We start from the raw sequence: 15,779 nt of genomic DNA, 5'->3' as shown, positions 1-15,779 counted from the left end.
TACTTCAAAATAAAATATTTTTAAAAAAAGAAGATACGTAAATGGCCAACAAGTACGTGACAAGACACTGAGCGTCATTACTCCTTAGGGAAATAGTCATCAAAATCACAATGAGATACCACTTCATACCCATTAGGATGGCTACCATCAAAAAGCAAAATGAAGCAAAACAACAGGAAAATAACAAGTGTTGTCAAGGATGTGGAGAAATGGGAACCTTCTGCAGTGTGGGTAGAACGTAAAATGACGCAGTCACTTTGGAAAACAGTTTGGCAGTTCCTCAAAAAGTTCATCACAGAGTTACCATATGACCGGGCAATTATACTCCTAGGTATAAACCTGAGAGAAATGAAAACATACATGCACATAAAGATTTGTACACGAATGTTCATAGCCATTTTATTCATATAGCCCCAAGTTTAATAAAATTCTGACACACACACTACAACAGGAATGAACCTTGAAATCACGCTGGGTGAAAGAAGCCAGGCACAGAAGGCCATATATTGTCTGATTCCATTTATATGAAATACCTAGGTTAGGAAAATCCAGCGACAAAAAGCAGATCAGTGATTGCCGGGAGAGGGGAAATGGCAGCAACTTCTAATGGTTTAATTATTCAATTCATTTCTTCATTTAAGATTTTATTTTTAAGTCATCTCTACATCCAACGTGGGGCTCAAACTCACAACCCTGAGATCAAGAGTTGCATGTTCCTTTCGACTGAGCCAGGTGCCCCTGACTACTCAATTTCAAAGCGTTGATTTTATGATCTGTGAATTATCTATCAATAGAAAAAAAATTTTTTAATAATGTGTTGTAAGAGGTGAATAGTAGGAACTCAGGAAATGAGGGAAGAATAAGAAATCAGGAAATTCTGAGCTGTAAGTCATGCTGGGCTCCGATTCTCTCCAATCTGATCTCATCCCCCATTCTGTGGTCACCACACTTAGTCTCCTGACCCCCACCCCCCACCCCAGTGGTCCCGTAAACTAGATTCAATCCCATATGGTTCCTGTCATCATTTTCTCCCCCTAACAACTGCTATTCATGGCCCACCTTATTTCCATTTGCTATTATTGCCTATCGCCGATAGAAAAAGTTCAGCTCTTCCACCTACCAGGGACTCATCCTTCTCCCCGAGTTACTCCCACTCCATGATCAATGAGCCTTCCTGAATCTTCCCACACAAACTACAGATTGTTCTGACTTCCACGCGTTTGCTCAAGTGATCTCTCCTGCCTGGATTGCCCTTCCCTCCACCTTGTCCAACCAATCCTACCATTTTTCACAGCCAAGATCAAGCCCCATCTGCCGCCCTAAGCTTTTTTCCAGCTATCAATGGCCAAAGAATCTCATCTCCAAACTCTGAGCAGCAGATAATGGTGTTTGCTTCTCAAGACATGGCATTTTATGTTGTCTCGTATGTGCTTTTTACACATACACCACACACCTGTCTTGCCTCTCTCTTAATAACATGTATGCCTTGCAAATGCTTAAGGGGGCAGGACCATGTCCTTCAGTTCATTACCCCGATGCCAGCCTCACTCTTCAGTCTGAAATACGCATCAACAAACAAGTGGTGTTGCTGCTATAAGAGGTACTTGAAGAAATCAATTGGCTGACTTTTCTCGGTGTCCTTGGAAGACTCGACCCCATGCATAGGTGGCTCTCGTGCGGAGTGGTTAGGAGCGTAGGCTCTGGGGTTGGGTTGCCTCCATTCAAGAGTCACCATTGCTATTTACTACCTGCATCTGTGTGTAAGATACTGAACCTCTCTGAGCCTTCACTGTCTATAAAATACAAATAGCTCCTCCCTTGTAGGTCTGCTGCACAGATTAAAGGAACTAGGGCTTGGAAAGTGCTTGAAACGTGCTAAGCACCCAGTACATGTTGGCCATTATGACATAGTTGCTACTATTAACACCATCCATGCAGAATCTAGTTCCCTTAGCTTTATAGATTCAGAAATTCAATCTTATTATGGGGTGATCCAACTCAGATGATACTGTTTCACATTAGCCAAACTTACAAAAGGCCAGGAAACCAAATAGTTTATTTAGAACAGGAGACGTTTTTCCAATGCCGTACACGTTTGCTATGCAAGGCATGTCCTTCTCCAGAGTGAACTACCTGGTGTACGTACAGCAAAGGCAAAGGGTAGGGCTTTTGGGTGGAATACATTTCTAGACTGTGATGGAACAGGGGTCCCTGATTCATCATAGAACAGTCACTGTGACTGAGATCAGAACACCCAAGGCCACCCCGTAGGACATCTTGCACACCAGCTGTAAGCTGGGATAACGTGTGCCTTGCCTGACTCACAAAGCCGTCACTCAGTACGGACTTGCTAAATAAATGAATTCCTTGGGCAGGGCAGGTTTACCGTCATCAAATCCTCGTCCCTTCTCTCTCCCTTTCTAGATTCTAGGCAAAAGGACACCTTTCTTCCTCAGGCAGGATACTATTCATTAGACAACAGCTTTTTATGTCAGTTGTGGTTTATTCTCTTGGTTGGAGACATTATAACGAATTGCAGGAAACACTGCATTCTCATCAATAATGTGTTTACTTATCCTCTAGCGCCCCTTCCCTGCTTCCCATCTCTAGTCTATGTAACTGACCTCCCCGTGCATGCTACAAACATTGACATCAATTATGACCCCGTGTGCGCAGTGATACTCTCTCCACTGTCTGGGGCACTGGTAGCTCTATCCCCCTGGATAGAGGTGGAGAGCCCATCTTCCTCCGGAAACGTGATTATCCTTTTGGTAGGTTTGTTGATTTGTTTTTCCCCCTCCCTGCATAAAATTGAGCATTGCCCTAAACCATTTCAGTTTGGAGCTTCTCAGACCACTAAGTGAATGAGGTGGTCAGGTCGGCAGGTTTCCCTCTGGGCTTAACGAGATTCTCCCCAAAGGACAAACCCACCTCTTCTGAGCAGTTCCCTGGTCAAAGGTACAGGGCTAGACAAAAAGAAGGGAGAACCCGACACCCCTATCTTTGAAGCTCAAGGGAATGCTTGCCTTGGACTGGCCGGCCTGCCGGGAGCCAGTGGTTGGTGGGCACTAGCCTGCAGCAAGGACAGAAGCAGCCGCCTTGTTTTCCCTCCCTGGATGAAGCTGGCAGAACTCCCGTTGTTCCCTAACCTGGCTCCATCTCATAGCCTGCGGAGAAAATGCCTGATCTCTTTCCTTTCCCAAAAAGTGTGAAGAAATCGACAGGGAAAGGATTCAAAATTTCAGTCCAGAGTTGCTTTATCTCTTGCCCACCCCTATGGGAATTCTAAGACTTCTCTCCCTGACTGTTGACTTGGCTACAGACGTGCTCCCCACCCCATCCCCCCCAATCATTTGATTCTCTTCCAGCAATTTGCTCCTGCTGGGTATTTCCCTGAGGGGGTTTCAGGGGGGCAGGAATGGCAGGGCTCCCTTGGAGAGCCTTGCAGGATCTTACTGAGTTTGCTCCAATGAGTTTCACCAGGGCACTGCTAGGTATCTGAGTCTCTGTCTCTCTACATCCTGCCCTGAACCATTTCCACAAGTTGTAACCTGGCATGCCTGTTCTTAGAGCCAGAAATATGACAACTATTCAGATAAGCCAATGGAATTTAAAGCACAGGTCCGTTGCCCTGCTGGCGAAGACTTCGGGAATGCTTTGTAAAGTTAGGTGTGCCTCTCTCCAAGGTGCACACAGCTCAAACCCTGCCCCTGGCTCTGTACCAAGCACTCAGGAGGAGCCGGATTACCTTGTGCGGAATGAATTAATGAATCCGATTTTAATGTACTGTGACATCTTCACTCTTACGGGAATCTTATGCCAGGTATATGACATAAAGGACTTTTTATACCTTTAAATTTTTTTCTTTCTTTTTTTAAAAAGACTTTATTCATTTATTTGAGAGAGGAAGAGACAGAGATAGTGAGAGAGAGCACAGCGGGGAGGAGAGGGAGAAGTAGGCTCCCCGCCAAGCAGGGAGCCCGATACGGGGCTCGATCCCAGGACCCCAGGATCACGACCTGGGCTGAAGACAGTCGTTCAACCAACTGAGCCACGCAGGCGCCCCAATTTTTTTGTTTTCATGTGTAAGGAGCTTAAAGGGACATTAACCTTTAACTTCAAGTGCAACCTTTAGTTTTTATGCAGCTTTGTAACGTACTGAAAAGAGCTTGGGGCTTGGAGTTAGACCCATTTTTGTCTCCTTTTTTTTTTTTTTTAAAGATTTTATGTATTCATTCGACAGAGATAGAGACAGCCAGCAAGAGAGGGAACACAGGCAGGGGGAGTGGGAGAGGAAGAAGCAGGCTCACAGCGGAGGAGCCTGATGTGGGGCTCGATCCCATAACGCTGGGATCATGCCCTGAGCCAAAGGCAGACGCTTAGCCGCTGTGCCACCCAGGCGCCCCTAGACCCATTTTTGAATCCCAGTTCTGGCATAGTCTGAAGATAATGATGTATAATTTAAGAGCTGTAACAATTAAATGAAGGAACTGTGACTTTCCTAGCAGCTGGTGGGGATGGAAATGGGAGCCAGGTGGTGTTCTCCCTTCTTGGCCAGACCACTCACCATCATGCCAAGGTTTGGGGTCTTTATAATTCTCTGGTCTAGATTGACTCATGGACCACGCATTTCAGAGGCCAGAGAAAGAGAGAAGGGCCCGCATACCCCTGCTCAGCCAGCCTTCTGCCTTATCCAAGTCCCGACTTCGCCTTCTCACGCTTGGATACTTCTTAAAAATGTGCTTTTTCTCCATTAAATGCTATTTTGGGGACCTCATACATCAGTGTAATGGCTAGAGCTCCCTCACAAAGACTCTTATTAACAGACCTGGTGTTCATTAAATACTTGGTAGATGCCTTCAGTGCAACAAATACTCTTAGCAACTCCTGAGGACCTCAGGGCCTCCGAAACTGGCTGCCAAGAGTTTCGGGGAAATCACAGGGAAATTTGTTCGCCGCATGATTAATCCTGGGTGGACGGGTCCCGGAAAATCACATGCGGGTTTGCAGCAAGAGGCAACCCGCAGAATTTTTACCAAATAAACCAAGTAACGGAGAGGCCCCGAAGTCCGTGCTTTGGATGGAAGTTCAGAGCGAGGGCGGGGCCTGACAATTGAGGAAAACGCCAGATGTGTGGACAACAGAGCTCCTTTGAATCCACGCAGTTCCAAAGAGACAACACATGGGACCAGATTACAAAACTGAACCAGATTATGCACTAGATGCGGGAAAAGCCAGAGGGGAGTAGGGTCCAGGACAATCAAATTCATCACCATAATTACCCCCAGCCACAGGAGCCACAATAGCCCAACTCAATGAAGTTATTCATCCATATTCCCGGAGCTTCGGTCATTATCCTCAGACAAAACCCCTCCTGGGCCTCAGCTGCTAGCCGGCAGCCCAGCAACTCAGCATCCACACGCAGCCAGCACCCCCACACACACACAGCCTGGGGAGGCGCGGTGGGGTGAGGGGGTGGTTCTCTCCTTAGCAGGGGAGTTTCTAGTACCAACGAGAGGCTGATGATTTTTTTTTCCAGACCAGATTTATAGATGCTTAGGTCTGTTTCACGCCTCCCGCAAACCACTCGGTGTAGGATACCTCTGACTTTCAAAAACTCACTTAAAGATAATTACAGCCAGCCCTTTCCTAGGAGGACACGGGGGTCGCTGCCCAGCGGTTGCTGCCTTTCCTTAGCTGAACGGGGATGTGGCTCAGTTTGGGGGTCTCCCACACCTTGCCCTGGGGAGCACAGAATGCTGCCATCTGCATACTGTCTCGCCGAAAGGGAAATACTGAAGCTCAGAGCTGTGTGTATTCCGGTGGAAAGAGAAGTTCCAAAGATAGGATGGCCGCGAATAGCTCAGGGCCCTGTAAAGATAGTTGCTTGAGGCCGAGGCACACAGCCCGGCAGAGAGTCCTACACCCTGTATAATTTCCCCAGGGCTGGGTATTATTGTCTGCGCAGGAATTATAGATGCCTGCGTCAGGTCTACCGCTCCCGCAAATCACTCCCTCCCGGAAGGATTTTTCTGGTACTCGACCCACCTCTCCTCAATTTGGAAAATGTAGGAGTTTACCTTTCAGCAACCTCCAACTCCAGAGATCACTAGGGAGCGTACGGTTCCTTTGACCCATAATTTAGTGAGCAAATACTATGTGCCGGATACTGTTTGGGCCCTGGGGTTCAAGGCCAAGACAGAGCTCTGTTCTTGAGAGCTTATATTCTATTGGGGAAACAAATTAAAAATAAAAGCCCAAGAAAAATCAAATGTTGACAGACACACATGGATGCCACCAGCACAGCAGAGAGCAGAAGGAAGCCAGATGGGAAGGGGAGGTAGGAGTCAGGAGGGGGAAAGGGGCAGGGGAACCCCCACCATCACATCTAATACAGGTAAGGTCCAAGGAGACACCAATACTCATTCAGTCGCTGACGCTGGCCAAGTTCAAGGCATGTCCCCAAATCAGCTTAAACCGCAAGGTTCACAACCATTGTCCACTGTCTCAGGCTACTGTCCTCTCCAAGGAGGATAACGGAGGCCTCTTCCAGACCGTCCCATTGATAGGGCCCAGAGGGTGTTGGCGCACAGGGTGTAAGACCTGGCAGCCCCCAGGCGGAGACCATCGCGGCACAGGGGAGTCCTCCTCACCCCAGCACTGCTGAATGTGGCACCCCCCCAATACATGGGGCCAACTTCTGAGGCCATCTGCATTCCTCCAACACACAGCCCCATAGGAAAGCCCAGTCCAGCCAGCGGAAGGCTCCTAGCTTCTATCCTTCTACCTTATCCCTCATGAGCTGAGCAGAGGGTTGCAGGAGGTGGGCAGCCCCGGAGAGAGGTCCCCTCTGCTCCCCACCCTTTCTGCCTGTGGATGCGAGGCAGGGGCTCCTCCTCCCACCCCACTCAGCCATGGCTTTGGGACCTGGCACCAGCTAAGTCACTGTCTCTCCTTCTCCGGGTCCTCTGGACTCGCGGGCACGCACACACTCCCAGCTCCCCTCGGCTCTCCGGGGCGACTTCAAATACCAGGCCCAGGCATTCCAGCAAGTCTCGGCTCGCTCGTCCCCAGCAGCAGTGATGGCAGGGAGCCATTCTGCTGGGTCTTACCTCCTTCCGCCGGGTCCCAGAGCCACACGCTTCCCAAAACCAAGAGCAGAACTGGCACCTTCCACATCTTCTCGGTTGACTTGTTCTCTGTGGGGCCGAGCCCTTGGTTTCTGTGCTGGGGCAAGACGAGAAAGCTCTGCAGCCAGAGGCCCCCGCCCAGTGGAGCCAGAGAACAGGGGCTGGAATGCGGGGAGCAAAAAAGTCCCAGGTTTGGGGAGGGATCCCCAAGCTTCCTTCTCCCTCGGCGGCTGAGGAGCAAAATTTGCAGCTGGAAACTTTGCAAGGAGTCAGCATTTATCTCTCCCGGACGAGGGCGGGAGCCGCTGGCCCTAAGGTGGTCTCAGTCCGGGGCTCACTAGGACCGCCCTCGGCCTCTGTTTGGCTAGCGCTAAAACGATGACCTCAGGCCAGGTTTAAAGTTACAGGGCCACAGCTGCCGGGCTGCCCCGGGGATGTCCAGAGAGCCCTGAGCCCCAGCAGGCGGGGAAAAGGGAGCATGCAATAAGCAATTTATTTTTTTTTTTTAGTATTTTAGTTTATTATTCTGGGTTTTTTAAAGAGTAAGTCACAAGCCTATTTTTTGTTATTGTTGTTGTTGTTGTTAGGAGAAATAAACTCTTCCTTGTGTGGCCAGTAATTTTAGAACCGAACCTGGGATTGTTCTTGTAAATATTGAATTTGATGGCTTAAAAAAAAAAAAGTGGCCGTCCTCCTCTGGGTGGGCCGGGGGCGGATCGGGCTGGTAAACTGTTCCCTTGTCTGGGGGACCCGAGCAGGGGGGCTCTCGGGGGCTGCCTGAGAGTGTCTGGCGGACTCCCTGGCTCTGGCAGTTTTATTTAAAAAGGCTGTTTGAGATCTGCTTCTCGCTTTGGATGCAGCGCCGCGGTGCTGGACGGACGAACAGATGGATGGCCGCACGCGGTGAGGGAGGTCTGCAGCCCAGGGACGTCCAAGGACCCTCCTGGTCACCAAATCTGTGTTCACTTCCAGCGGCTCTCATCCCCTTTAATCCTGGAATGTGGCCCCATAATCCCCACTTTACTGGTTTAAGCGATCTTGCCCTGATCTCGGGTACGGGATGTTAGCAACAGGCAAACTTCTGTTTTTTTTAATTTTCCTTCTGAACTGCTGGAATTTTTTAAAAAGAAAGAATTTTTAAAGATTGTATTTATTTGACAGAGAACGAGAGAACACAAGCAGGTGGAATGCCAGAGGGAGAGGCAGAGGGAGAGGGAGAGGGAGAAGCAGGCTCTCCGCTGAGCAGGGAGCCTGATTGAGGGGGGTGGCTTGATCCCAGGACCCCAGGATCATAACCTGAGCCCAAGGCAGACATTTAACCCAGGTGCCCCAAAAAGAAAATTTTTTAAGAAGTGGAGATGGGGATGTGGCCTCTGCCCCTTCCCACATGCCACAAATTCCATTCAACAGAAAAAACCTGCAGACGAAAGCCCCAAATCTCCCAACCAGCATGAAAATTCGTTATTTTCAGATCCTCATCCCAGACCCTGATTCCAAATTTATTTTGTCATTAGAATCACAAGGGGTTGGTTGCTTTAAAAGCTCAGATTCCTGGGCTCCACCCCCAACTCCTTAAATCAGGCCCTTTGGGAATTTACATGTTAAGGCACTGTCCCAGGAGAACTTGTCCACAGGGGTATTTAATAAACCACGTCCTCTGGCTTCGCTTCTCAAACAGTGTGTAAAACTGTGTAAAACTGGCTCAAACAGTGTGTAAAAAACACTGCAGTGTATGGGGTGCCTGGTGGCTCAGTCGTTAAGTGTCTGCCTTCGGCTCAGGGCGTGATCCTGGCGTTATGGGATCGAGCCCCACGTCAGGCTTCTCCGCTGGGAGCCTGCTTCTTCCTCTCCCACTCCCCCTGCTTGTGTTCCCTTTCTTGCTGGCTGTCTCTCTGTCAAATAAATAAAATCTTTAAAAAAAAAAACAAAAAACCCAACACCACTGCAGTGTGGTTAAAGGCAGGTGGGCTTCTGTGGGTCTGGGGTGGGGAGAGTCTGCATTTCTGAAGATCTAGACAAGGTCTTACCCTGGGGCTACAAGATAGGAGTTGATATGTGACCTAAAGGGAGGAAAAGGACCCAAGGGTCAAGGGGTTGAAAGTGTAAAGATAAGACAGAGAAGATAATCGGACTGCCTCCCCCATCTTTTAGCAGCATATTATTACTGCGTTATCAGGAATGTTCACAGGCTGAATGATACGTGCATCATCTGTCCATCCTGTTCGATGGAGAAAAGAGGCAAATCCACTCCAAAGTAAAAAAAAAGAAAATGGAGTAAAAGAAAGAAAAAGACCAACTTCACTTGGAAACAGGGATGAAATGAAGCCTGGGTGGGAGAGAATGGGTTAAAATCAGCTAATCTGAGGGGTGCTTGGGGCTAGGTTATTACTCAAGGAGATGGCCCTCTCCCCACCCCCACCGCCACACACCTGCCCAGGGATGGTTACTTGACCTTCTAGTAGAGGATGGAGGAGGGGGAGGCAATAGGGAGTTGTATCCTGTTGGAGGCCATCCTGGGGAGGGGGAGAGGGGCAGGACCAAGGGAGCCTATGGACATGGTCTAGATGCTGTTTGAGTAACAGGAGAGTGGCTGGGGGAACCTGGTGGAGGGACCTTCCTCAGCAATGCAGACAGCAGAGGAGAGAGAGGTGACGCTGGTCTGGGGCATAGGGGCAGGAGCCGGGTGCATCCGACTGACTCAAGGTTAGGCTAAAGCATAACGGATTTGGATGCCTGAGGCCAGCCCAGATGAGGGGAAGAAGGAAACAAGTCAAATACATGCCAGAAGATTCCTCCATTCTTTGAAGTAGTTTGGGCCCCCAGAACAGCGACTGGTAAGGTAACAGTGACATCTATCCTGTTCACCGGGAACTCTAGCACTGTCTCGTTCAATCTTCAAATTAATCCTTGGGGTAAGAACACTGATAAAACCCATTTTGTATATAAGAAAACAGGCTCCCAGAGTGCTTTTCAAAACAAGTGTGTATCGAATCTGTGTGGAGGATGGGCTGGTAAAATTAAGACCCTGAGGGGCTCCCGGCTGGTTCATTTGGTGGAGTGGTAGAGCTTGATCTCAGGGTCCTGAGTTCGAGCCCCGCAGTGGGCGTAGAGCCTCTTAAAGAAAAATTTTTTTTTAAATTACAATACTGATGTAGGCCCCACTCCAGAGTTTCTGACTGTAGGTCAAAAGTAGGGCCCGGTAATTTGCATTTCTAACAAGTTCCCAGGCGACAGGCTGGCCCCGGGGCCCCCCTTGCCCGGAGCCCCCCTTGGAGAACCACCTGTTTAAAGACAGCGCCAACAGTCCAGGGTCATCTGAAGCGAGTGGCGGGACCACTGTCCCTCTATTGCACAACTTGAGCCTGTTGGTAGGGCTGTGTCTTGCTTAAGGATCTAGAGAGAGAGGTCTGTAAGTGGCTTTTCGGGAGCAGGAAGCCTCCTGAGGGTGGGGGACCAGACTGCAGAAGGAGAAGACGCAGAGTCCCAGAGCCCAACCTGAGACCCTCCATCCTGACGGATGCCGGAGAGTGGATGTCGGGATCTCTCATTCTCCCTGCCTGTTCCGTGGCCCCTGCACGTCCGAGAGCTTCTCCACGCTGCCCGGGAAGGCTTCCCAAGCATCTCCTCTCGCATCTCATCACACACTGCTCCAGAGCTGACATACCACCTCGGCTGGCATCTGATGTCCAAGGCACCTCTGTGACTCGAGAGTAAATCATGCACTTAGGTGTACAAGCTGGGTCCAAAACGCGTTTAGCGGGAATGGGATGTGGCTGGGGGTGGGGAAGGCAGGTGGGGAGTGGCGTGGGACGGCAGGAACTCACAAACTCACAGCAGCTTGGTTGGCTGGAAGGAGCCTCCGTGTTTTCTAAAACAGCTCCATCAATTCAGCCCCATGGTGGCCTCGGGCAGTACGAGTCTCAGTTTCTGCTTCTTTAAAATGGGCATGCTATTCCTGCTTTAGAGGGCTCTAGGTACAACCAGCAGTGTAACTGCTGTGATTGCTATGATGGTTGTTTCTACCAGGTCCTGCCTGGTTCTCTGCCTCTTGAATCCTCCAGGGCCCCCCTGTACCCCCCCGTGCCCACCAGAACACTCACCTAGCCCCTCCGTCAAAGGTTCTTGACACGGGCCCAATGGAATTGGTTCCTTTCTGCCTTAGGACACCCAGCTGGACCAGTACATGAGGACTTGGCATCAGCTTGTCCTCTGTTTGGTCCAGCCTTCACCTTGGGCTTTATTCCTAACAGCCCTCCAGGATCCTTGTCCAGGGTCCCCTGAGGACCCCTCTGGGAAGCCGGATTATCTCCCAGTTCTATCCGGGAACTTGTGTTCGGCACCAGGACCCTACCTGGAGGCTGGACCCTGCCATTCCAAAAATGATGGGGAGCTGGCTTGGATTTGGCTCTTCTAAGGGCCTCCCCGATGCTGACTGCCCTTCCAATGGTCAGAATCAAACCCATGTCCTATTTCAGTGCAGTCCACACAATTTTGCTTGCGGACCCCCAAAGAGAATTTTGAGGAACTAGGTACCAGTCATTTTTAATCACAGAATTAAATAAATATATGCTAAGCGGGAGTAGAACACATTAAATACTTCATAAAGGGAAATAAGGTGACGACTGGCTGTAATTGGAAAAAATACTCCATGATACGACTTAATAACATTGAGTACGTGCTGACCAGGAAAAAATTATATGGAAACTTTATCTATGGATTTTAATCCATACATTTTGACATTTTTTGATAGAAATCTGGAAAACTTTCCAATTACGGTTAAAAGAGTCAGCATCACTAACAGATATTCTTTTCTTCCTTTATTTTTATTTTTTAATTATTTTTATTTATTTAAAAAAATTTTTTATGTAAACTCTACACCCAACGTGGGGCTTGAACTTACGACCCCCAGATCAAGTCTCTTGCTCTACCAACTGAGCCGACCAGGCGCCCCTAGATATTCTTTTAAAAAAAAAATGTATCAATTTTTCATTATAAAAATATATGTGCATCAAAGAAAATGTGGAAACCAGGAACATAGAAAATTAAATCGTAGGTCCAGATTTCCTTTTGTGTTTGCGTGCAACTTTTCCTTTTGACAGAATTTCAGATTTATCTAGATTCACCACTTCGCTTCTGTTTTGCCTTCTTTGCTTCCTTGTTATCTCTGCATCTAACACGTGTGCATTTTGGTTTTGACCGGAATCCCTTGAGGGTAATGGAGACTATGCCCTCTAGCCCTAAATACTTGGGTGTGAATTCCCTGAAGACAAAGACCTTGTCTTTTGTAGAAGTGGGAGGATTAGGCAAGCCACAAAATTTAATATGAATACAAGACTACTATCTAATCCATAATCCATATTCAAATTTTGACAGCTGTCCCAACTGTATCCTTTACAGACTCTGTTTTTTTTTTTTCCCCAGAATCAAATCCAATGCCACGCATTGCACTTGGCTGTCCTGTCCCCAGATGTGGGAAGACCGCCTTTCTTTGTCTTTCTTGAGGTTGATGCTTTCCGAAGCCGAGAGGCTCGTTCCGTCTGGGTTCGTCTGATCTTTCCTCGCGATTAGAGTCAGGTCTGCGTTTTTGGGTGGAGGACGGCAGGAATGACCTGTGTTTTCTCAGTGCATCACGGAAGAGGCCAAGAATGGCAGTTACCAACACAGGCGCGTGTTAATTTTGATCCCCCGTATAAGGCATTCTGATCCTGAGCTTCGGACAAGCCAACCCGGGCCAAGCTCCACCCTTAACAGGACATACGCAAAAACAGGGAAAACCAGTGTATACCCTGGCCCCCCAGGGGCCCAAGCGGATTTTTTTTCATCCCAGAAAATGCTCCCTAATAAAACTTGGGATTGCATAAGGAGCTGCCTTTCTTTTGTAAACAGGAGAGGGGTTGTTTGTGAAGACGCTGATTCATCCTGCAGTTTTAGAGGAACATTTCTGGATGTTGAGGATTTGAGAAATCGCTCCCTTGCCGGCATGCCCCTGGGGAAACCTGCGTGTGTCCCCAGTTTGAAGACCCTGCCCTGTCCCTCTGCCTGGCTGGACATCCTCCCAGCATTGGGGCCACCGCACCCCATTCTGCTATAAAGGATTGAGCTCAATGTCTTCTAAGCGATGGTTTCCCAACTCCCTTTGATGCTGTCTTGAGCTCCTTGAAGCCGGGTGCTTACTGATCCATTCATCTTTGTAGCCCTCGCCTCTGGTTTGTGCTTCATAAATTGTTGCAAAAGGAAAGAGATTTTGTCTGGCCTGCTGGAAGATCCTTGCCATCCAGGACACACACACACACACACACACACACACACACACACACACACACGGGGCCCTGGCCCAGTCCATCCCAACCCAGCCCAGAGACTGAGTCAATGGCACATGATTGTGCCACAGGCCCTCCGTCTGTGCAAAGACAAAACCAAGAGCAGGTCTTAACTGGGCATCCGGGGCACTGGCTCCTTGGAATTTGCCAGGAAGGAGAAAGCCTTGGGGTACTTAAGACACGTTTTACCCATTTCATCATTTTACTGGGTCAAGCAGCACTCGGGATTCATGCTGTCACTCATAGAACTCATTGACTCACTCCATTGATGGCACACATGGTGCGGCACGCCTGCGACATCTCCTGGGTTGGGCTGGAGCTGGCTGTCCTCCGGCTGACAGACACCACGTGCCATCAGCCCCTGGGGCCAAAGGTCCACATTCTCCCCTCATTTTGGTACAGGAGCATTGACTCTTCACTGCCGAGGCAGGGCCCTGAGCCTTCTGGGGACAAGGAGCTAGGTGTGCTGTTCTGTTTTTCACCAGTCTATTAAAAGCATCAGGCGTTTGCTTGAAGCAATAAGGAAAACATTCAACTCTGTGGATCAACAGGCTTCTGTGTGCTTTGTCGCCCTGGGGAAGCCTTGGGCCTCTCTGCTGGGTGCAGGGTGAGGTCCACAGATGCCGGGAGAACACAGAGCTCTGCCCTGGCTAAGGGTGTGAACGTCCCCTTCCCCGGGGAGGTGAAATGTCCAGTAAATCTGATGCCTCTTCCCCACCGCACCAAAGAAATGCAGAAAGAACTCACTCAGGCCACTGGTAATTTTTTTTTTCTACAACAACAAATGGCTCATTTACATGCTACCCACCCCGCAGACCCCAAACAAAGAAAAAATTAGCTGAATCCACCAGTCGGTTTGAATTCCGGTATTTGGAATGGTTGGGAGGAGAGGGTCACAGATTACTTCTGTGGGTTGGGAGTGTAGTTGGTTTTTTGTTTGTTTTGTGTTTTGTTTTGTTTTATTTGGGTTTTTTTTTTTTTTAATCAACACTGAGTTTTTAAAGGACATACAACCATCGAGGAGGAGGGAGGGCGACGTGTTTCACAAATCTGACCGATACACACAGAAAGCTCCTTTCATGGGTGTGTTCAGAGAGCCCTTCATTATGCGACTCAGCGCTGCTTGGAAAACAATCTGAATGAATGTGTCTCAGTGTGAGAGGCTGTGAAGTCGAGTAGGGACAGGGCCGGGAGGCTGGTGTTTATCTTATTGCTCTCTCGAAGGCTGGTGGCCTTGAAGACATCCATGTCCAGCTTTCTCTCCCTCAGTTTCCTTGGGTGGAAACTGAAGCTGGGCTTGTGGAAATGTTGGCAATGAGGCCCCTGTGTGTCAGTGAGTTTACTGACCTGTGAGGCATGACTGTGTGCTGAGGCTTGAGCAACCTCATCCTGCATCCCACCAGCTCCTGCTTGCACGCTGAGGCCAGTGACAGCAAACCTCCAACCACAGACCTTGGGCCATCCCAGCCTGGAATTCCCTGCCCAGAACCACTAGTGCCTTCCCCAAAGATGAGGCCAAGAGGCCCGGAGGACAAGCCTCCCCCACTCCCAATGCCTCCTTCCAATGGGTACAATCCCTATGGAACAGCCTGGATTTTGTTGGTATTTTGAGATCTTTTGTTGAGGTCCCAAATCGGTTTTAATCACCGTCCAGGAATCTAATTCAAAAAAATTCAGACATCAGTGTCTGCCAAGAGGTGGGTTTGGCCATGATAGGAAAACAGGAAAAGGCTTAAAACTTAATAAAGCTGGAAGAAAACAGCTTTAATGTTAGCAGTCCAATATTCAGAGCCCCTGTCCCGCACCCTGTCCTCAACTGCCTTCCGACAGAGCAAGGACTCTCCTTGCATTGGTTCAGCATATTTACGGGCATCCCGAGGGGGGTGAGAGGACAAAATGGTTACTGGGAGATGTTATTAGAGGGATTTAGCTGTTTTCCTTAGCACAGCTAGGGAACCTGATCACCTTTTCATTACTGGCACCAACAGCAGGCAGCTACAATACAGACGATGTATTCTTTCATTTAACTGCTATCTATGGCACATTCCACTGTGTGCCAGGCAGTGTCCTGGGCTCCAGGGACATGGCAGGGTCCAAGGCATCCAGGTGGTCATTTCTGAGCCTCCTACATTCTGTGGGGGAGACATATGATAGGTACAGAAGTAAATAAGGTAGGTAGAGGTTGTGGGAAGGGTTATAAAAAACAGTAAGTCGGTGGAGCAGAGGAGCAATCTTACAAGTGGGGTTGCACACCACTGGAGGGGTGCTGACTCTCAGGTGACACACATGGGCAGCAAGGCTTCAAGAACATCAATCTTCAAATTCTCAG

The 15,779-nt window shown here is 49.0% G+C and overlaps 1 protein-coding gene across 2 annotated transcripts in view; it reads right to left on the bottom strand.

The window, feature by feature from the left end:
• Positions 1-7,439, bottom strand: part of PDPN (podoplanin) — a 28,734-nt gene extending 21,295 nt beyond the window's left edge. Inside the window, exon 1 of one of the 2 annotated variants that reach the window (XM_008694703.2) lies at positions 7,113-7,439. In XM_008694703.2, the coding sequence (XP_008692925.1) occupies positions 7,113-7,179 (67 nt within the window). In that variant the 5' untranslated portion in view covers positions 7,180-7,439. The remainder of the gene's footprint in view (positions 1-7,112) is intronic. The other variant, XM_040645797.1, reaches the window with a different exon arrangement.
• Between the last annotated feature and the right edge of the window lie 8,340 nt (positions 7,440-15,779).

Source organism: Ursus maritimus, unplaced genomic scaffold (genome assembly GCF_017311325.1).
Source record: "Ursus maritimus isolate PB19 unplaced genomic scaffold, ASM1731132v1 scaffold_32, whole genome shotgun sequence".
Classification (NCBI taxonomy): domain Eukaryota; kingdom Metazoa; phylum Chordata; class Mammalia; order Carnivora; family Ursidae; genus Ursus; species Ursus maritimus.
The sequence above is the reverse complement of the archived record's forward strand: the minus strand, read 5'-3'. Positions and strand labels throughout refer to the sequence as shown.